Here is a 22,176-nt window from a genome sequence, read left to right as displayed (position 1 = left end):
TTGCACTTTCTTTCTTTGTCAATTACCAAGTCACATGTTGCCCAATATCAGCTTATAACAACATTATAATTTGTCCCATCATACATATGACAAGGCATAACTGGCCTCTTAGCCTTCTCCAGATCACTTTTTCACTTTGTTTTACTGTAGAGTTTAAAAACATTCCTTGTTTTTTAAAAACTGCAAATTGCTGTATCATGACAAGATAAAATCTCTTATTCTTTACCCAGCACTTTCCCTTCTGTCCTTTCATCTATCCTTACTTTCTTAACATTTTTGATGTTTGAAACTATCTTTTAATACCTTTTTGCCTGAATATTTTCAAACTTTAGGAATTTTCAACCTGTAATATCTTTTTGCCAGTAGCTTTACCTCTGTTTTTCTCATCAGCTATACTAATTTTAACTCCAACTCAGTCACCAAACTGTATCATATCTCATTTGTTTCATAGACTTAAAATGTATTAAGCTTTTTTCTTTAGTAGTACACTATGATAACAATGCTTAGAATTATGAAAGTAGTGGTAAGCTGAATTTTTTTAGCTTGATCTAACTGAAACAGCTTGGGGCTTATCCTGATTGTAGTTTGGACTTTATGTCTGTCAGATTTATTTTGTCATTTGATAACTGTGGTTTTAAAAGCTCATATGGAAACTTTAAATCTTTCTTATATACACAGATAAACTCAAATATGGACTCTGTATTTTAGTCACATGCACCACCACCCCCAGCAGAACTTTAGACTTGTGATTACTGAGGTTATGTCTAGAACATGGAAAAATTACTATGCTCTCCTGCTGCTTATATGATGGAAGCACAGCACTGAAGAAAACCCTTTCTGTTTAAAGAGTGACAAGCCACCTTGTGTAAACATAGGTATAAACATAGGTGAACTGTAGGTAGTATGAGTGAAACTTGCTAAATAGACTTTTTGCCTGTCAACACTCCAGTGATGAGACTGGAGACCTCAGGAGTCATAACATCAATTAATTTTAGATTTTTCTGAGAGATTTCTGCAAAATCAGTTTTTCAATTATTTTTTTTAATCAGTATGTGAATTATTTATTGTGCAGATGACAGGACATACCACTTCCAAGCAGAGGATGAACAGGAATGTCAAATGTGAGTTACTTTGCTCATTTTATTTCTGATACTGGTGTTCTACTGAGATGTTACCTTGAACTTTAGAAGTGCCAGAACATTTAATAGCAAAATATTACTGCCATTTTAGATGGACATCTGTGCTACAAAACAGCAAAGAGGAAGCTTTAAATAATGCATTCAAAGGAGATGATAACACAGGAGAAAATAATATTGTCCAGGAACTGACAAAAGAAATTATATCTGAAGTCCAGAGGATGACTGGAAATGATGTGTGTTGTGACTGTGGAGCACAAGGTGACTCAATTAAGCATATTTCTAATTGGTAAAAATTCTATGTCTCATGAGAGTATTTAAGCTGATGTTTTCTGCTTTCACTTTTACTCCTTATCTCACAAAGATTATACACTTAGTAGAATATGCTAACAATTTAATTGCACTATAGTAAGATTGATTTGCTATATGCATATTGTCAGTGGGGAGAAAAGTTACAAAGAAGCTTATTTTTCTCCCATATATTTTGCTAATTGTAACTTTTGCTTATATAAATCAGTTGAACTTATTTTATTAGCCCATATTTTACGTAAGATTTAGGTAAAACTGGACAGCAGTAAGATACTTCAAACATTTTCCTAATACGCCTCTTCTTCCCCCCCTCCACTTTTTATGTTTGACTTTGAGAGTGAGCCAGGGAATATGTCTAAGACTGTGCTCATTTGGAAAAAAATGCACCTGCTGACTATGGTTTGCAGTGTTGGTTTTGTTGACCGATGATTTTCTACTTTAATCCTCTTCAAATTATTTTTTAAATCCTGCTGTTTCCTGTGTTCTTTTGTGTTACAGAGGCACTGCAGGACTTAGGTTTTTTTGATCTGAAGCTGTAGCTGAAAACATCAGATATGAAGCTGTATGCACTTTAGAAATCAATAGTAACTTCCAGCAAGGGATACTGTATAAAACTATGGGAAGAGGCAATCCTGCTGTCTTTAAAGGCGAAGATTCTAAATAGCTACTACCAAACCTTTATCAAATAAATGAATTTCTAAGCTGTCTAAATCTTCAGAAATTAATTATTTGTCTGGAAGATGAAAGAATGTTATAGCAAGAATGCAAAATATCAGGAGAAAAGACAAGCAAGGGTAACGAAAGGAGAGGGATGAGCCTTAGTATCTTTGAAGTAGTTGAGTAAAAATCCATTGTAGTGTGGTGCTGTATGTATACTTCAGAATCACTGCTGCTTCACTTATTTCAAATATAGACTTTAGACTACAAAAAAACCCAAACCCTTTAGGCGTTGTTATTTCAGTTTGAACTGCACCTGTACCCCCAAGTGAGAATGTGACACCGTTATATTGGTGGTGGAAAAATGCAGTTTCTAAAAGCCGTGTGGGGAATGACAAACTGGACTGTCTGAGCAGCTCCCTTGGAGGGCAATGTCCTTTACCAAAAAAAAAAAAACCAATTTGCATCTTCACTTCTTTCGCCATTAAAAAAATTCTGGTTTGTGTTTCCCAATAGAGTAAATGTAAAGACATGAATTAAAAAAAACCTGATAATTCACGTACAGGAATCTTATTTTACAGAATTTCATTTCTGTGTACTATATTTTCTAGAATGAAATAATTACCTGAATAAATTTTAATTCTGTGGGTGCTTTCCATTTCAGATCCTACCTGGCTTTCAACAAATTTGGGAATTCTAACTTGCATTGAATGCTCAGGAATCCATAGAGAACTTGGTGTTCACTATTCCAGAATGCAATCACTTACATTAGATGTGCTGGGAACATCTGAACTTTTGGTAATCAAATTGCTTTTGTTAACTTAAAAATAGTACTATAAAATACTTCCAACACAAGTATATTTTTGTCACTTTAATGATTGTTGTTCCAATTCAGAGTTGCCTCTGGATAAACATAATTTAAGAAAGCTTAATTCTTCAAGTTTAAGGGAACCTCCTGGAACAGTGTCTTACTATAAACTTTGCCTGATCTTAGAATTCTAATTAGTAGAGGCTTCATATTTTTTGTGTTTCCAAGTGTTTTTACCCTTGGTTGCTTTTTAAAAGAACACAGCTGTTTGACATACAAATGTGCCTCAGATTAAAAATTGAAGGACTTTGCAAATACTTATTTCATTAATTATTTAGCATTATTTTAGAAGAGAACTTTAATCCTCAAAGGAAGAAAATGTATTCAGCTTTGCTACACAAAGATGTTACCACATATCAGCTGCTCTGTGACAGTTCATAAGTGTGTTCTTACCCAGCAGAAAGTATTTTGCAGTTACTGTATGAACTAGTATCTTGATGGATTATTCTGCAGTTACCTGTTTGTGTATTAAATTGCAGCTGAAAACTGACATCCAAAAACGTACCTAATCTGTTCATGATCGCTGACATAGTAGCAGAACTAGGAATCAGAAACAAAAAGTCCTAACTTTTATTTTCCCTTGTCCTCCCACTAGTATGTGTGTGGCCAATAACTGAACATGTTTATTAAGTGAGCTGTGGATTTTTTTTTTTAACAGCTTGCAAAGAATATTGGGAATGCTGGGTTTAATGAGATTATGGAATTCTGTCTGCCAGTTGATGAGACGGTCAAACCTAATCCAAGTAGCGATATGTAAGTAAAGAGCCACTACTTCTGAAAAAGGCAGGCATTTAATTTAATATTGCTAATAGGTTGTGCCTTATAGACAAGGAGTAAACCTTTTTTCTGATGTTTTGCATGTCTGTTTTATTGAACTTTATCTGATTGTACCTTCCCTAATAGTAAGGATTATTTTACCAACTCTCTGAAGCATGATTTGTGGGACAGGAACAAATTAAACATGACTTGTTGGGAATTTTAAAGACACGCAAGGGTAGGGATTAAAAACAAAGCTATTAATTTTGTGCTATTGCAAGACAAAATAGAAATTGGAATAAGGTACACATTTTACCTGAAAGATACTGAACACCTAGTGTCTAGAAACTACACCTAGGACTTAAGTCCGTAACTATGTGGAATAAAGACATAACATTTAATTGAATTCTTCGAAAACACTGAACTGTGATGGCAGAGACACAGCAAGGACAGCTGCCTACTTGGCTGGATACTACTCCATCGTAAAAGAGCTAGTAAATGATACAGAAACAAACCTAGAAGAATTGGCTTTGAATGAAGCTGATTTTACATTATCTGGACTTTCACCATTCTGACAGAATCAATGTTAAACCATGCTGTTTAAATGATTTTTTACTACCACTATCAATAATAATAAGGAATATTAATAATAATAATTAAAATTAGTAATAATTTTACTGAATGCTAAATCAATAGCATAAGAAGACTTCTAAAAATGATATTTTAAAAAATCATTTAGTTTGATACATCTACGTATCAAATTTGGATTTTTTTTAGTGACATGAGAACCTGAAGACAAACACTTTTTAAAAACTGTGAAGGAATACTGTCATATGCTTTAGGAAGAAGAGCTATCCATTAATTCAATTTATTATTATTTGCATTTTTTTTTGTTTTGCCCATTGTATAGTATCTATATGATAAATTGTGGCTTTGCTAAATGTCTTCTCTGCAATGTTGTGTACCTCCCAAGAGCTGCTAAGGAGTTATGCCTTTGGGAGGCATGCAAGCTCCTGTCTTGCTGTGGTGGGAAGAGTAGTCGTCACTTGTTAGTTGGGTATCAACAGCAAAAGTGATAACTCGACTCGTGCTGATTCAAGCTGCACTAAGTTTTCACCTCAGTTTAGAGGCGAAACTAAAAAGTCCACTACATCCTCCATGTTACAATTGTGGTGAAGAGTTGCTTTACAGAACATACTCACTGCTGTGAATACAGATCCAAGGCCTGGATAGTCTGTGCAAAGGTGTAAGACAGATTTTTGCATCCCATGCCTTCCATCCCTTTCCATCATGTGTAGGAGTGCAAGTCAGGTAAACATAAACCTGCCAGGCTGCTGTTAGCAAACCAGCATTATGAAGCTTTGATGTATCTTCTGTACAGAGAGCTGGGTAATCTTAATCTCAACTTCACACCAGAGTTCAGAGGGGAAAATTCATGGTCTGTCTTCATATTGGATATTTTATTCATCTTCTGTAGCTGCATTTCATACTGGAAATATGAGACTGCATGTCTTACATGCATATTTAAAAAGAAAAATTATCATAATGAATGAGAAATAGTCTTTCCCAGATTTTATTTCAAATGACTTGCATGCATTTATGGAAATTCTAATGTGTATCTTCTGCTAAAAGTTATAGAAGTAAATTATATTCAATTTCAGGAATGCAAGAAAAGATTATATTACTGCCAAGTATATTGAGAGAAAATATGCACGGAAAAAGCATGCTGACAATGCAGCTAAATTACATGCTCTTTGTGAAGCAGTCAAATCAAGAGACATTCTTGGGTTAGTCCAAGTATATGCTGACGGTGTGGATCTCACAGAAAAAATTCCACTGGCCAATGGTCATGTAAGTGTTGTAAATTTTATTAGACAAATTGTTATAGGTGCAATATGCTTTCATTAACTAAAAAGGGCTATTTTTTCTTATTTGAAAATAAGATTTGAAACACTATTTTGAACACTTGTCCTTCTGATGATGTAATTTAACAATAACAAAGTAAGATATTAAATAGTTTAATCTAAAACTGTTTCCAAATACTATAATATTTTAAATGTATTAAAATATTAAACATTAAATCATTCAATAATCTATTTGTTTTCAACCTATTTTTTTGTTTACTTTAAAGGAACAAAAGAGAAGCAATAAAAGTCTTCACAAGAGATGTTTTAATGGTAGCATGTCTGAATATTTTGAAATTAAATGTTTTAATTGATCTAATTTATATCTTAATAAAATTTCTGCTTCTCTGTAGATCACAAGAAACAAATGTGTACTTTTATTTTATTCTTAGGAGCAAGACGAAACAGCACTTCACCTTGCTGTTAGGTCAGTTGATCGAACATCCCTTCATATAGTTGACTTTTTAGTGCAGAACAGGTAAGTGTATGGAAAGCTATTAATATGTTATTGATACTGCTTTTATGTCAAGTAATACAAATACTAAATGAATACAAATACTAAAACTTATTCTAATATTTGCAAATGTAGTTTTATTCTTTGAAAATCTTGTAATGAGAGAAGTTTATTAATATAGGGTAGGAAACTAAGTTTAATCAGCTTTCTTCTTCTTTCTTGTACTCCAATAGTGGCAATCTAGATAAGCAAACATGTAAAGGTAGTACAGCCCTGCATTACTGCTGTCTGACGGACAACGTTGAGTGCCTCAAACTGCTGCTGAGAGGGAAGGCTTCTATTGAAATAGGTAAAAGGGTAATGTGTACTTCAATTTCATATTTGTCACTGCTTCAGATAAGAAACAGTGAAGGTGGAATAAGTGCATTTTCTCCTCAATTGTTTATCATGATTCTGTGAATATAATCTTCATTATTAAAAAAAAATAATCAATATTCACTGTTTATTTCAAGTTTAAAATTGACTTATACATTACACTTGCTTTTTAAACAAATTTAGATAAGTAAGTACCAAGATTTTCAACTGATAACCTGTTGCCTAGTTATATACTGCCATTTCATGGCCATCATGACATATATATGGCACATTGAGTTGCTACTGCTTGTCATGTTCAGAGGGTTGGTATGAATTGGACCTACATATGAAGGAAAGAGATTAATTTTAGAGTGTGTTGGTCTAGTACTTCACTATGTACCTGCAGGTTTGTCTTTATCTTTAGGAATAGACAAGTTAATAGTGACGCCTATCATCATAACTTTCTTTTCTTGTGGTAATATAGCTAATGAATCAGGAGAGACGCCACTTGATATAGCTAAACGCTTAAAACATACTCACTGTGAAGAGTTGGTAAGTGTTGCATCTTTCTGTGTGTTTGTGCATTTATAATCAGAATCATGTCAGACTATTTAACAGTTTACAGTTGAATATTCAATGAATATATCCCAGATGGAATAGTTGTATGCTTATAAAGAGTTGTATGCTTATATCAAGTTATATGCTTTTAAGAAGAAAATTATATTTCTTTTTAGATGCTTTGGAAATGCTAAACTACTTGGGGCCAGGGGATGATTCTGTTTGAGCTATTAGTCCCAGATCCACAAGTGTCTGACATCCCGTTGAAATCTAATCGCTAAAGTACTTTTTATGGGTGAAGGCCATGGATGAAGGCCATTTTCTTGTTGCCCAGAGGAGTTGTGGATGCCCCATCATTGGAAGTGCTCAATGTCAGGTTGGACGGGGCTTTGAGCAACCTGATCTAGTGAAAGATGTCCCTGCCTATGGTGGGGGGAGGGTGGGGGGTGGACTAGATGATCTTTAAAGGTCCATTCCAACCCAAACCATTCTGTGATTCTATGAAGAGAAGTTGGCTATCATCACTACTTTTAGTAAGCAACAAAAATGGAGTCAAGGCTTCTTGATAAGTGAGTCTGATTCAAAAAACTTGCCATTGCAGTTAATTTCTTTGACTTGCAATTTCTAAATCAAAGCAAATAGGATGTGGTGCTTATTGTTAGAAAATGGAGAATGGACCTGCAATGGAGAATGGTCCTACAATGGTTAATGAAAAGCCTAGTTGTTTTTGATTTATTCGTGTTGTGTTTGGTACTAGAGCTTAATTCTTTAAACTTACCCCAGTGCAGTAACTTTCCAGATTACTGAAATCTGTTTTTAAAATAAAAGTAATACTTCTATTTAGAAGTTGCTTCTATATGTGGTTTTTGTTTGTTTTTAAATATGTTGTTTTAAAATAAGTACTGCACATAACGTACGTGTCAACAGTCATCTTTGTTTCCTTAGCTTACTCAAGCACTGTCCGGAAGATTTAATTCTCATGTTCATGTAGAATATGAATGGCGGTTACTCCATGAAGATCTGGATGAAAGTGATGATGATGTGGATGAAAAGCTGCAGGTTTGTATCAATACATTATTATTTTTCTGTACACATATCTCTGTAAGCATGATGTTCATAATGATTTCAATAACAATACTTTTTACTATAAGTATGAAGACACTGCAAAATAAAGTTCTGTAGTAAATGTAGTAGCTTAAATTTTAGTTCCTTAAATGATAGTTTGTCGTCTTTTTCCACTTTAATATAAGGTATAAAATATATGACCACGTGGTGATGATCAAATTATGATTAGCCAGATGTGATACCTTTTTCCGAATGGGGTCAATAGTTTGTTTCAAAGCATCAGGAATATTTAGATCTGCTGAACGTGAAGCAGAACTAATGTGAGCTAGAAAAATTGCCTTTACAAAGAGAGGCACTTTATAGTATCTCCTCATGTTTGTGAAACAGCTCCAGTCAATGGCTTTAATTTTGGAACAGTTTATACATTGGCTTGTCTTCAGTGAAACTAAACATGTGCATTAAATAAGCCACATCAATTAATAGCAGGGTAGGGTCTTAATTCTGAATCTTTGTGTAAAATATTTTTGTTTTTCTCCCTTTTCATACCTGAAATTTCTGGTGGTGTTGTGGTGCTATTGGGTCCAGAATCACAGAATGGTTGAGGTTGGAAGGCACCTCTGGAGGTCATCTGGTCCAACCCCTCTACTTAAGCAGGGTCACCTAGAGCCAGTTGCCCAGGACCATGTCCAGACAGCTTTTGAATAGCTCCAAGGATGGTCATATTACAAGTATTACAAAGTATTCCAGTAGCACAGGAACTTCATTGCACTTTCAGAATTTAATTTCCCAATTTGGGGACCAACTTCAAAAAGTATTTAAGCACCTAAACATACAGACAGGGAACAAACTACCATGTTTTGATACCTGACCAACACTTAAAAATGGCTTGGATTTCTAGGGGCCGAGTAATTTGAAATGACGTATAGGGTCCTAAATACTAATGACATTCTGAAACTTTCATGATTTGAAATATTTCATATAAGTATTGAACATGTTTTTGTTCTTTTTTGTGTGTGCGGTGTTATAATTGCTTATGCCTTTTCTGCTTCCTTTATAAAGTGCAAGGAATACATAATAGGCTTTATATTAGTTAATCTTCAGATGTTAGCACAACCTTTTTTTCTCTTGAAAGTAGTTAACAAAAAACCCTTTCTCCTCTGGATAATGAAATTTGACTTTTTTCTTTCTACAAGTTTTAGCATTTTAATACTTCTTTTGCAAAGTCCCCCATCTCAGCTAGGACATGAATTGCTAATGCTTAATTGATAACATAAAACCCAGCTAGGGCATGAATTGCTAATACTTAATTGATAACATAAAACCCAATCTTGCATGTTGGGTTTTTCTTTGTTTTCAGAAATAGTAAAACCTGACAGTCATAGGTTCATTTTCTTTGCCTTCACACAATGTCTTTAAAAATGCTCTGCCATCAGACCATTGAATTGGCTTAATGTTTTGGAGACTAATTTTGACATCAATAGGTTTCCTCTGTTGCAAAATACCATTTTTGCAAGATCTTGTCTGCATAGGATTCTTCTCCCCATGTCCTGTCTCTTTAGTCCAAGATAGGTATTACCTCTGGTGCTTGACTTGAACTAGAGTTAGCAACAAAGAGCAAAAAATGTGTCACATGCCATCCCTTTCAAAGCACAATTGCTACCTTCTGAGAATTTTCTTAATATTTTTCTTGAGAATTTTGGTACATGTGCAAGAATCTGGAATCTGTGAGCTACTAAATCCGGTTCTTCTGGGTGAGCTTTCATATTATATCCCAGTATTTATGTATTCCTATACATTTTATTACCACCCAGATAATAATAGCAGAATGATGACCTTTTTGATAAACCATCTTGAAACTTTCTGTTATGTTTTAGAAATTTCATTTTTTCCAGCTGTAAAACCTTTTGGGTACTTTACAACTAGTTATCTAGCAAATCCCTTTCTGGGACACTCTAAAGTTGTATTTTTGATCTGTTTTTTCCTTCATTTCCTTCATTGTTGCCAGTTGCCTTCTGCAGTTGAGCGTTCTCTTTTTGGCTAGTCCCTGAGCTCCACCTCATATAGGAAGTTATCTGCTGCTCAGCAATGAGGCTAAAGTAATGAAATTGCTACTTCACTGCCCACTATTAATAGGCTTATACAACAGGGACTTTTGAAAGGAGATTAAGGACTATTAATCACAGGCTAGTGTCTGTGACTACATTGAATGGACTGGTGAATACTGCTGTTGGTTAGGATCACATCAGAATTCTGTTTATAGATGCGAAGCTATTGGGCTTGTCTCCCTTTCTGGTAAAGCAATTGAATAGATTTTTGTAATCTTTATCAGAAAAGGTCATGTCTGAAATTGAAGTTCTTTTAGTCCAGAATTTTTCATATAAAAGAGAATCTAACCTAAAAGAAGGCTCCAACAATCCAGCTTGTTTCTGATGCTGTTCCACATCCTGGCTGCCTGGTCCTACCTCATCTTTTGCCTCCGTTCTGGCACACATTTGTCCCTGTATTGAGCTGTTTCAGTTTGGTAAACCAGTGAAAAGCTAAATCAACAAAAAAAAAAAATAGTTTTCTGCTGGTTCAGAAAGCAGAAGCAAGTGTGGGCTGAAATAAATATCAGAACCAGGACAGTAGAGAGGTCAGGGAATGGAGAGTGTCAGCCAGTGAGGAGTGAGGCTGCTAAGCCAAAGTAAAGGTGGGGATTAATGTGTCTGGCTGTCACCTACATCAGTCGATAAATCTTTGAACTATTATGCTGTGCTATAACATGTCTGAAGGCCCTACATGATCAATCCAGAGTAAGCATTGAATATATTCAGAGGAAAATCGATTGCTTATTTGTGATACTGTTGGTGTAAATCTTTATTCTGCCTAAATGCTATTACTATAAATGGTTATTTTTATTTCATACAGACAGTACATCAGTGACACGCTTATCTAACGCTATTTCTAAAGGCATATTTATGCTCTCTGAGCTGTGGATTGTTATAACCCATTCCTGTACTAGCCACATGAATTTATAACTCCAGCTATTTTAATTATCATTTGATAACAATAATTACTATGCTTGCTGTTGAAACAGGAAAAATAATGCTAAGTGTGCATAGCAAGCAGATGACTTGCTGTAAATCTCAAGGACAACTAATTAGATCTCATTTGATAATGTGCATGGGATGAGCAATGTTCCATCCCAGCTGCCAATTGAAGTAATCTCATGAACTTGTCCAGCAATATTAGTGAGCTAAAAAGAGTTCATGAGAAGTTTTGGCTCCCAATTCGTTGTAGGCTGAGCTACAGGTGGAATACTTAGATGCAATCGTGTCCTGGCTTTGAGATCATGATAATCTATTTAGGATCTAACTCTGCTGAACTTCAGATGAGGCTTAGGTTCTTCAGTTGTTTATTCACTTTTGAAAATATTGCCTGGTATTTTTATGCAGGGGAACTTTACTTGATCCAGTCTGAATATCTATATTGACTATCTACAGGAGTATAGTCCCATGTACATAAGGATACAGTATTATCCTATGGGAGTATAGTAGAGGAGAAATTGAGAAAATGGTAATTGTTTTTAAATGCAGTTCACATTTAATCTTTTTTTTGTTAATGTGCACAGTTACTTTGTCTTGAAGAGGGCGGAATGTAGGTTTTAGATTACGTATTAAAAGCAACAAAAATGCATTTTAGAAGCCATTTTTTCTTTCTAGAAACTAATAACTTTCTATCAACTAATAAATAAAGTGAGTACAACTAATGTGGTATCAGTGAGTACTTTTGTTATTGTGTTCAAGCAACCCAGTCCCAATCGGAGAGAGGACAGGCCTGTCAGCTTCTATCAACTTGGATCAAACCAACTTCAGCCTAATGTAGCATCCTTGGCAAGAGATGCAGCGAACATTGCTAAGGATAAGCAAAGAGGATTTATGCCAAGTATATTACAGAATGAAACGTATGGAGCAATACTCAGTGGCAGTCCACCTCCCATTCAGCCTGCAGTACCTGTTACAAGTAGTGCACCTCCTCTACCTCCAAGGAATATTGGCAAAGGTACTAACAGTGGAAAAATATCGTTGTATGTTAGAAGAATGGGATCATAATGGGTTTTTTATTATTACATTTTTAGGTTTTCTTTTACAGTTATTTTGCACAGGTAAGTATAGGAACAGTTTATTGATGACTTCGTTTTATATACTTGAAGTGAATCTTCACAACCTATTCTGAGTTTAATTTTCAGTATACCTGCAAGAAAGTACACAATAGTGTTTGGGAAAACACTGCCCAGGTAAACTCAATAGAGTGAAACAATTTATTAAAAGGAGGGCTGCAGTCAATTTAGTTCAGCAATTTGTTGTTGTTGTTGTTATATTCCATCTTTTCATACTTCTGTTTCTTGAAGATGTCATTGTCAGAGTTCAATTTAAACATACAATTTCAATAGTATTTGGCTGCTGTGGAAAATTGTTTAAGACCTGGGAGAATGGAGAGTGTATGCAGAACATGAGAGATTTTAACCTTGCAAAGTCTTCTCTTAATAAATATACGCTTCAGGGTGGTTGAAATAAAAGTATAAGTGTCATGATGCGGAGAAATGGATGATTTTAGAGAACTGGTAGCTGACTGAAAATGTAACTGCCAATTACTGGTTATTCCCTGATCAGCAGAACAATGTAAAATGTACAGGTCTTTTCCCAGTTCAGAAGGGCTGCGTGCTTGCAAAATCCACCATTAAAGCTGATGCTGTGAACTTCATTCTTATCTTCATATATAATCTGTTTGGATCATATTAAAGAAGTGTAGAGAAATCTGTATAGCTCCTCTCTGTACAGTACATGTTCGGTGTGTTTCATTGGTTTAATACCTTTATTAGTCCAGCAGCTTTCATGGATCCTAAATTTATGTAAAGTTAAATTCAAGAAAAATTGCTATCTAAACACGTGATTTTCTATGGTGCTGTAATTCAGACTCTGTAAGAGGAGATACGAGCGGGGAATGTTCTAGGCATACATGAGAAGTCAGTTACTGGTCTCACAGGAATGGCTGCAGCATAAAAGTCAGATTAAAATATGTTATTTTGGGGGCAGAAAAACTGAGAACAATAGAACAGCATGGTATTGGGTTACTTCAAAAAGGCATATAAAACTTAACCAAGGTGGGATTCCTTTCATCTAAGATTTTTGCATGAAGTCTAAGCTTAATATCTAGACACTTTTTTTACTTGATGGAAAGGAATGTTTCCCCCACCAAACAGGAAAATGCACCCAAGGAGCTTGCATAGTCTGTTTAACTGTTAGAGTCTGTCTCTAAATTAGTAATACAATTGGATAGTTAAAAAGACTGGTTTACCCTTTGATATTATTTTAACCATGGCCAACCATACTATTTTACCCACTGTTTGCCCTTGATTAAATGACTCTTCAAAGACTGTCATTTTAGTTTCATTCCCAACCCCAGACTTCCTGGCACTGGTATAGTGCAATTCACGCCAAGAAAGCATGCTGCCTGGCTTAGATTATTAGCTCATATTCTTTACTCTAGCAATGTATTAACCTATTATTTTATATTGTTAGTTAAAAACTACAATAGTATCATCGATCTCGGCTTCTTGTTGATTGCTGATGTTGTTGATGTTATGCTTATGGTGTATTATTACTCCTTTATCCTCTTAGCTTTAGGCTGGTCTCCAAGTCTTCTGAGCCTTTTGTGCTTTTCCCTGCAACCTAATATTTATTCATACCTTACTCTGTTTCATCTTTTCTTAATATGATGCTCATGCACTGAGTAGGGAGAAGTGGCATGATATGTGCTTTATGAAGAAAACCTCTAGTGTGTTTTTATGAAATGGGGAGGCAGCTCTTTAGCCTAAGAATAGAGTCATTTAGGAGGACCCAAATAAGTAGTACTTTGTAACTGGTTTATGACATTATAGCTTCTTGTTTGGGTGAAATTCAGAATTACAGTTTTATGTTAATTCCAAGTCAAAACTGACATTTCACTTTGAGTCAGCAATGTCTACTAGTGCTCATGCGAGAGTGAGGTCCTTTTCTTGGAGGACCTGAGAAGATTACAGCTATCAGTCAGGGATTAAAGAAGGTAGCAAGACTTGCCTTCGGCTTCTTGTTGAGAAATTTCTGCTTTTTCGAGTGTTGACATATTTTAAAGTAATGACTGGAGACAAATTTTACTTAGGTAAAGTAGTAGTAAGACTTCACCCAGAAACTTTTATGTGATTTTTTTACACCAGTCTCTGATTTCTGCTCTGGCATTCCAGCAGGCTGGCAGTGGTTCCTATTGCTGAATATAGTGATCTAGCTGCACCATTTTTAAAAGCACGGGAGTGAATATTAACACTTTGTGCTTAGGGTAAGCAATAATAATAATACAGTATTTTCCTCTCTTTTTAGTTCAGCCTTCAGTTCTTGGCAGTGGTATTCAGACAATTTCTTCATCTAATGCAATGTGGAAGACAAATTCTTTAGGAGTGGAAAGTATAAGCAGGCAGAGGTCTTCATCAGATCCACCAGCTATTCATCCCCCTGTGCCGCCATTGCGTGTAACATCTACAAGTATGTTTCCACTTTCCCCTGTTTTCCCTTCTGCTGTATCTAATCATAGTTGGCTTATTTTTCCATTTCCACAACTCATACTTCCTCTTTTGGTGACTGTAGCTTTGGCCTATCGTTCCCATCCAGTAACTTTGTATGAACTGTCTTCTCTGATGTTCCAGTGAGGACTGTATGGTGTAGTGCAGGGTCACAGAAAATACTGTCTACTACTAGAGCTAAAGAGCTCTTCACTTATAGTTTTAATGCTGCATTTTTCACTAGTTGTAAAGATGAGTGTTACATGTAGGCCTGGGGCTATGCCTCCACATTGTGCTTGATTCTTGCAGACCGTAGGAATGCAAAAAGATGTTTTAATGCATTGTCAGCTGCTATTGTGGTGGTTTCAAGAATTCAATAGAAATTTTAATTAATTGCTAAACCTAATGTGAAGCTAGTTAAATGTTAATCATAACAGGATTTTAAGAAAAGACATTCCTCTAAATAAAATTTCTCAGATATTATTCACTTAGCTACTTTTCCATAAAACACAAACTGAAGGCCTTGATTGAGCAAACAGTATTAGCACTTTATTAAATATATTCTGATCTACTATTTTCAAGAATATGACTGGCTTCATTAAGAATTTTCCTTGCTTGTACTTTAATGCTTTAATGGATTGAAGTACTTGTGAGCTCTCTGACCTTAACTAGGTGAAACAAAAGGTAAACCTCTTTCCAAAGAGGTCCTCCTTCCAATGGAAGGATTGCTTTCTGTTTAAGTTGTTGATTATATGCAGTAAAGTGTTTTTCTTGGATGGAGATAAATCCTGTAACAGGAAAACCTGTGGATGAGAACCCAAGAAACAAAACAGTAAATAGAAATTTAATTCCATTTCACTGTCTAACTTTCTTCTATAGATGTGCTTTCTCCAGCACCACCGCCTCCAGTGGCAAAGACAGCCAGCATTATAGAAGCTTTGAACCAGCAATCTAAACAGCAACCAGCTCCTCCACAAACTAAGCCAACCCCACCACCACTGCCCCCACAACCTCCTAGTAGAATCTCTCAAAGAAAGCCTATTCCTGGGTAACTGATGTCATTTTAGTATTTCATATACTTCATAATTATTAGTAACTTTTCAGTTTTATGGTATATAACATGCAAGTTATCTATAAAGCATGCATACTTTTGTCAGTGATGTGTTCTAGAGTATGTGAATGAACAGAAGGCAGACACTAAGGGAGCAGATTACAAGGATTCCCACAGCAAAAACAAGACAGCCTAGTGATTTAAGATTGTATGACTTGCAGAATATCTACAAAATGCCTAGGTGTGATGGAAATAAGAAGCCACAAAGAATAATCCATTTCTAATTCTCATCTAATAACAAAGAAGAGATAATGGGATCTTACGTCTGATTGTGCCATTGTTCACATGCTTTGCGTAGGTTCAGTTCCATTCAATATTTTCATTCATGGCAGGAGTAGAGAGACCTGGAACAGAAAAATCGGTTTTAAATTTGCAGGAAACACAGTTAGGAGGAACACATGTAATGGAAAACAGGTTTATCTCCAAAGCAGCCTTGAGAAACTGGAGTAGTAGTCAAGGGAGAAGAGGGGTGTCATTCAGTAAGTAACGCTTAGTACTTAAGAACAATCAACTACAAAAACGAAGCATGGAGAAAAGCAGAGTATGGTTAAGCAAAAGTCCTTAAGAGAAGGATCTGCAAGGACATAGTGAGTCATAAATAAAAGTAAGTCAGAAAACTCATGCTGTTGTGGAAGAGTCAAAGAGAAATAGCATTGTTTGATTATAGCCTGCAGACTACATGAATTAATCCTTCCAATTGACTCAACATCAGTAATGCCTCAGCTGGACTACTGTGTTCAGTTTTGGGTATTGCAGTAAAATAAAGACACAAAATAGTGAGGCAGAAACCAGGGGAGATCAATAAGGTAATGAGAAGTCTAGAAAACATGACCTGGGAGAAAAGTATGGAAGAAATAAGATTCTTTTATGTTTTTGGAAAAAAAAAAAAAATTGTAGTATAAATACATGTCTTCAAGTATGTACAAAGTGTTGGATTATGCCATACCTTTTTACATCTCATGATGGCTCTAAAAAAGAAGAGTTTTGTTTAAGTCATGGCAAGAATAATTTGGTTAGACACTAGGGAAAGCTTTCCAAAAGTACACATAGGGAAACATCACAGTAACTTGTCTGGGAAGTTTTGGGATTCTCTGACACTGAAAATTTGGCAGAGTACAGCCTATACAAACTTAGATAGTTATAAGATACAGGGACATGTATGTGTATCTGTATATGTGAGATAAATAATATGCATGGTTGATCCTTTGTGAATGAAAGAGGTAAACAACCTTTGAGCTCCCTTTCTAGTCCTTTGATTACATATACCATAGTAAGTAAAAGGGAGAAGCAACTTGCTGAAGTTTGCTATAATGTACAGACTAATATGGATACATAATTTTAACAAAGAATTTTAAAATAGCAGTGAAAGGAACTTCAGAACTTAGGAAAAGAAAATCTGCTGTACACAAATTGCAGTAATTGAACCTATATTATTATTCTGCCTTACATTTTTAAATTAAGTGTAACTTATGATTGGTGTAATCAAAAATATGGAAGCAAAGTAGTATTTTTAAAAGCAAAATAGCTGTCACCGGAATATACTGAAGACATGACAAGAATTTTATAATTTGGAAAATATTCTGTATTGTTGCGGTTCAAGTTCTTGTTTATTTCTTAAATGGATGAATTTCTAACATTCTGCACAGGACTGAGAAGTCATCTGGCTTAACTACCAAAGGGCAGTCCAGAGGACTTGGGTCTCTACAACAAACTGGTAATTATGGCTAGAGATTTAATTTATTGTAATTAAGCTATCAGTATAACAGCCTAAGGGAGAGTGGTGGTTTTTTTAATTTACCTTGCACATTTAAATACAGTCATTACCAGCATTCTTCTTGTTTCTCTTCTTGGTTGTGTAGGCCCTGATGCCTCAAGCTCTTCTGCGTGGACAGAATTATGGGCCAATTAATGTAAATAATGGGACCATGTAATAAGAAACAGAATCACAGGGTGGTTGAGGTTGGGAGGGACCTCTGGAGGTTATCTGGCCCAGCCCCTCTGGTCAAGCAGGGCCACCCAGTTGTCCAAGACCATGTCCAGATGGCTTTTGGATATCTCAGAGGATGGAGACTCCACAGCCTCCCTGGGCAACCTGTGCCAGTGCTCAGTCACCCTCACAGTAACAAAAGTGTTTCCTGATGTTTATGTGGCACCTCTTGTGTTTCAGTTTGTGCCCATTGCCTCTGCTCCTACTTTCCAGCTGGGCAGCCACCAGCATATATTGGTGCATAGGCTTGTTCGTCCCCAGGTGCAGGACTTTGCATTTCCTTGCTCCAGCTTTTCCCCTGGTCTCTGGGACCTGGGATTCCTGAAGACCAGTCTTGCTAGTAAAGACTGAGGCAAAGAAGGTTTTCAGTACCTCAGCCTTTTCCATGGCCTGTGTAACCAGATCCCCTATCTCGCTGAGCAATGGGCCCACGTTTTCCATAATTTTCCTTTTGTTACCTATGTATTTACAGAAGCTGCTCTTGTTGTCTTTGACATCCTTTGCCAGATTCAATTCCAGCTGGGCTTTAGCTTTCCTAACCTCACCTAAACCCCACTCAGACAAAGGATGCATTATGAAAACTTTAGTTAGTTTACTCTCTTGTTTGCATGTGTTGTAAACAAGGTAGCAGATACACATTTTAGAATAGAAAAATGTGTTTCTAGTTTGAAAATATAAAGCTCATATAGTGTCACTTTTAATTAAATTGCAAATTGATATTGCACTCTTCATGATAATGAACAGAGTTCATTATTCAGAGTTCATTATTCATTCTGCTCTTTTCATTGTTCAAAGTAACTACTACTTTGGGACATTACAATAATGTCATCTCAATAAAATGTCCAAAGTAATGTTTGTGTGGATTCTGTGGTGGTTGTAGTGGAATTTCTCCTACCCAGTTTCCCCTTCCACTGTATACATTATGTTCATTGGTTCTTACTGTGATTCTTTTTTGTTTCACCTTGACAAACCCAAGGGGAATTTGCTAATGACTATCTGCCATCTGTGTCAGGAGTCTCCTGTGAAGGATACAGCATCTTGATAATGATGGTCTTTACTAGGAAAGAAGGGTTCTAAAAGCACAGTCTGTAGTGAGCGAAGGGGGAAATGGGATATTTGGTTCTGCTCTCATCTATTTTGTAGGCTTTTTTCTCTTTTAGCATATCTGCAGTATTAAAGGTCTTGGCCTCTTTTCCCAAAGGCAATTACCTTTTTTTGGTAGGGAAAAGGATAGAAAAAATTTGTTCAGTTATTTAGAAAGAACCAGTAAAAAATTAAATACTTGTAGGATATAAAATTGTGTCCTTTAAAGAGTAATTAATTTGGTTTCAATTTATATAATCACTCTTACTTTTTTTAAAGCATGCCTAAAATTTAATTGTTTTACTTACCTTAGCAGCAGGAGAGTCATCTTCTGTGTGCGAAATTCCAGTAACACAAACTGGTTCTACAACAAATACTTTGGCACAGATCCAGCCACCAGCACCAATGCCAAGGAAATCACAAATAGTAAGTAGACAATCTGGGGCTTGATTTTATTAAATCTTCTGCTTTCTATCAAAAACACTGTTGAAATAATAGTGTATCCTGTTAGGGAGAAGGTGTGAGAATCATGAAAAATACAAAGCCTGTATCCTGTGTTAAATAGGTCCACGACTTCTACTAAATATTTATGAAAACTTTGCTTTTCTTGCATTTCCTATATGATAGTATGTGATTTTAAATGAAAAAAAAACCCAAACAAAACAACAAAAAACAAAGAGAAACCAAAGAAAAGAAGTATGGATTCTTTGCTTGTGTCCAGATGTCACCGACACAATCCATAGAATGTATGGTTTAACTTATTGAAGTAAGCTTGATAAGCGAGTCACTTGTAGGTGAGCTTCCTAAGTGAGTTACTTGTAAATCATATGCAACTTCATTCTTAAACTTCGGTGAAGTAAGTAATAATGGAGCTTTTGTGCTTACTTTTATAATGGAAGTAGAAATACTCATAGTTGTTCATGTAGGTAGAACAAATGGCTTCAGACATGACTAGTAGGAGTTAAGCTCAAAACAAAAGAAATGGGTTCACTGGACTTGAGACATCCCCAACCAGAAGGTGGTTGAATAGTGAAGGGGAAGGCTGGAAGTGTTGGGCTGGAAGTATTGTATATTCTTCTTCTGCACCCTCCCCATGCCTTACAGTGACTGTTAGAAAAGAGATACTGGATTTAGATGGACTCTTGATCAGCTTGTGTGGCCTTTTTATACTCTTATTTATTATTTATAATCTAGGACCATGAATGGGAACACACATTTTAGTGTCAATACCTGTATTCTTATACTGGTGTAGGTAAAGGGATGTATGCCCAGATGTCAGTTGAGCTGCTACATTATGTGTATTTCAGCTGGGTCTTTGGTCCTTGCTCCAATTTTATGTTGCTCTCTTGTGTGATAGACATAAAATATCCATATGCTTGTTCATGACAGTATTTCTCTACAGTAAGCAAATCACAATATAGAGAGTCCATACTTTCTGAGATGCTGCACGTGACTAGGTCTGGGCTGTTTCACGCTTTACATTCTGTGTAGGAGCGTGGTTCAGTAGGTAAATAATAAACTGAGAGGTAGGAGGTGTGCTGTTCCTGGCTCTGTGATTGTCTTAATAATGGGCTGTAACAAAAAGACCTGCCTTCCTCAGTCCTCTGTCTCTCTCCCTTCATCCATTTTTCCTAACCATGTCTACTGAAATAGTAACTCTCCAGGACAGACTTGAGTGTTTGTTTGCATAGCCTTGCACGTTTGTCTTGAGCTCTTAGAACTGCTGAAAAGCCACAGAGACATCTGGAATTCTTCTTGCATTAGTTGGGAGTATAAAATCTTCTGTTTTCTTGCCTCCCTCGCTCTTGTTCAATCAAGTTACTGTCAGTCTTGCATCAAAATAGCTTTCATGTTTTAGGCCACAATAAAATTAAATGGTCTGATTAGTGTAAAATGGAATATCTATCCCTTTTGCTTATATGCACCAAGGGAATTGCCATATTTACTCTGTGAAGCTGTTGGACCCTGATCACAGTTTCTGTTGTGTGTTCTGGGACTCATGTGTGAGTGCTGGCTACGTCCTTTCAACACATCTGTCAGTTCTGAAACAGCTCCTTACCTGGCTTTCTGTATAAATGAAGGTTGTAGCAGTTCTCTCTGTTGTTCTCTCCTTCTTTGTTTTATGGAACAAATGGCTTTACTTATGAGTGAATGGGGTATCCTGGCTGGTTTTTAGGAACAGTCACAGTGTCTCCACAATTTAATATTAATTACACATGATATGAAGAACAAATCTGACTCTCCAGGTATCTCCAGGGCTTCAGTAGGGTGAATTTTGTGAGACTGAGAAAATCAGCTGGATGATTTTCTTCTGTCATAGGACAGAGAAGTAAGGGAAACCTGGCTCAGGGAGTGTGTGCTAGTTAAGGTGCTTTGGCTAAATCAATCTAGCTAAAGCATCTTAGCTGAGATTTAGTCAAGGGCCCCTCACCTAAAGAGCTTTAGCTAGATCAGTCTAGCTAAAGTACTTTTGGCTAAATCGCTCCATTTAGCCTTATACTCCAGCCTTTTTTGCTAAGTCTTTACCCTGCCAGAGAATCCAGAGGCCAGCCCAGATTTAGGAAATGATTGTGGAAGTGCTCCTTGAGTACAGAAAAAAGATGTGTAGTTGTACGTGCACATGTAGCCAGTGGCTTATCCTCTATACAGTACATTTGCCCAATAGCCTATTTTTCAGATGGAAATTCCTGATGCATTTTTTTTTTTAATGGCTATTTTAGATTTTTGAAACCATAGTGTAGATACACGGGAAACTTTCCTGGAAGATTTTAGTCTTCTGGGAATGGGATCTATTTTAATTTCCTTGCCTTCTAAAGAACAAGAAATACCTGTAATTGCTGCACTTTGAAGTTAGTAATTATATCACTGTTGTACTGATGTGAAGCTTTTCCCTCTTGACCTAAAAGGTGGTTGTGGTTCAAACTGTAACTTGACTGAGATGGAGCATCTGGCAAAATTGCTATGATGCAGTGCAAGGCTGCCAACTCACAGGGGTATGCCCCACAGATAGAGCCTAAGGGTATGCCTGGTCTGGGCAGGTCAGGGTTTTTTTATACTAAAATGCAAATGGATGCTTACAGAGAAGCATAACAATCATGCTACCTTCCTCCTTCCCCATCCACATCTCCCTTCTTCTGCATGGTGCTCAGCTCTAACAAAACAGCACATTAAGAGGCTGTTGAGCAGTACTGTCCACAGCAGAGCATTTTGCTGGTGGAGAGAAGTAGACTTGTGGATGGAGTCTCTTCTCCCCTTACAAGCTTCCTGCTCCATGGCTGACCTAACTAGAGATTGGGACCAGTCCCTGGGGGACTCCAGGATGGTGATAAGACCTTCTTTTCCGTATCCCATCTGGAGCCT

At 36.3% G+C, this 22,176-nt stretch overlaps 1 protein-coding gene across 7 annotated transcripts in view; it reads left to right on the top strand.

Moving 5' to 3' along the window:
- Positions 1-22,176, top strand: part of ASAP2 (ArfGAP with SH3 domain, ankyrin repeat and PH domain 2) — a 92,748-nt gene that overhangs the window by 67,157 nt on the left and 3,415 nt on the right. For 4 of the 7 annotated variants that reach the window (XM_075497974.1, XM_075497977.1, XM_075497978.1 and 1 more), the window contains 14 exons: positions 1,073-1,121; positions 1,231-1,397; positions 2,767-2,900; positions 3,629-3,723; positions 5,388-5,577; positions 6,023-6,108; positions 6,318-6,433; positions 6,923-6,990; positions 7,942-8,055; positions 11,847-12,102; positions 14,457-14,618; positions 15,515-15,683; positions 17,393-17,460; positions 19,130-19,242. In XM_075497974.1, coding sequence (XP_075354089.1) covers positions 1,073-1,121; positions 1,231-1,397; positions 2,767-2,900; positions 3,629-3,723; positions 5,388-5,577; positions 6,023-6,108; positions 6,318-6,433; positions 6,923-6,990; positions 7,942-8,055; positions 11,847-12,102; positions 14,457-14,618; positions 15,515-15,683; positions 17,393-17,460; positions 19,130-19,242 — 1,787 coding nt within the window. The remainder of the gene's footprint in view (positions 1-1,072; positions 1,122-1,230; positions 1,398-2,766; positions 2,901-3,628; positions 3,724-5,387; positions 5,578-6,022; positions 6,109-6,317; positions 6,434-6,922; positions 6,991-7,941; positions 8,056-11,846; positions 12,103-14,456; positions 14,619-15,514; positions 15,684-17,392; positions 17,461-19,129; positions 19,243-22,176) is intronic. The other 3 variants (XM_075497976.1, XM_075497979.1, XM_075497975.1) reach the window with 2 other exon arrangements.

The sequence above is a fragment of the Mycteria americana genome, chromosome 3, assembly GCF_035582795.1.
Source record: "Mycteria americana isolate JAX WOST 10 ecotype Jacksonville Zoo and Gardens chromosome 3, USCA_MyAme_1.0, whole genome shotgun sequence".
Lineage (NCBI taxonomy): Eukaryota > Metazoa > Chordata > Aves > Ciconiiformes > Ciconiidae > Mycteria > Mycteria americana.
Note: the sequence above shows the minus strand (reverse complement) of the source record. Positions and strands in the feature narration are given on the sequence as shown.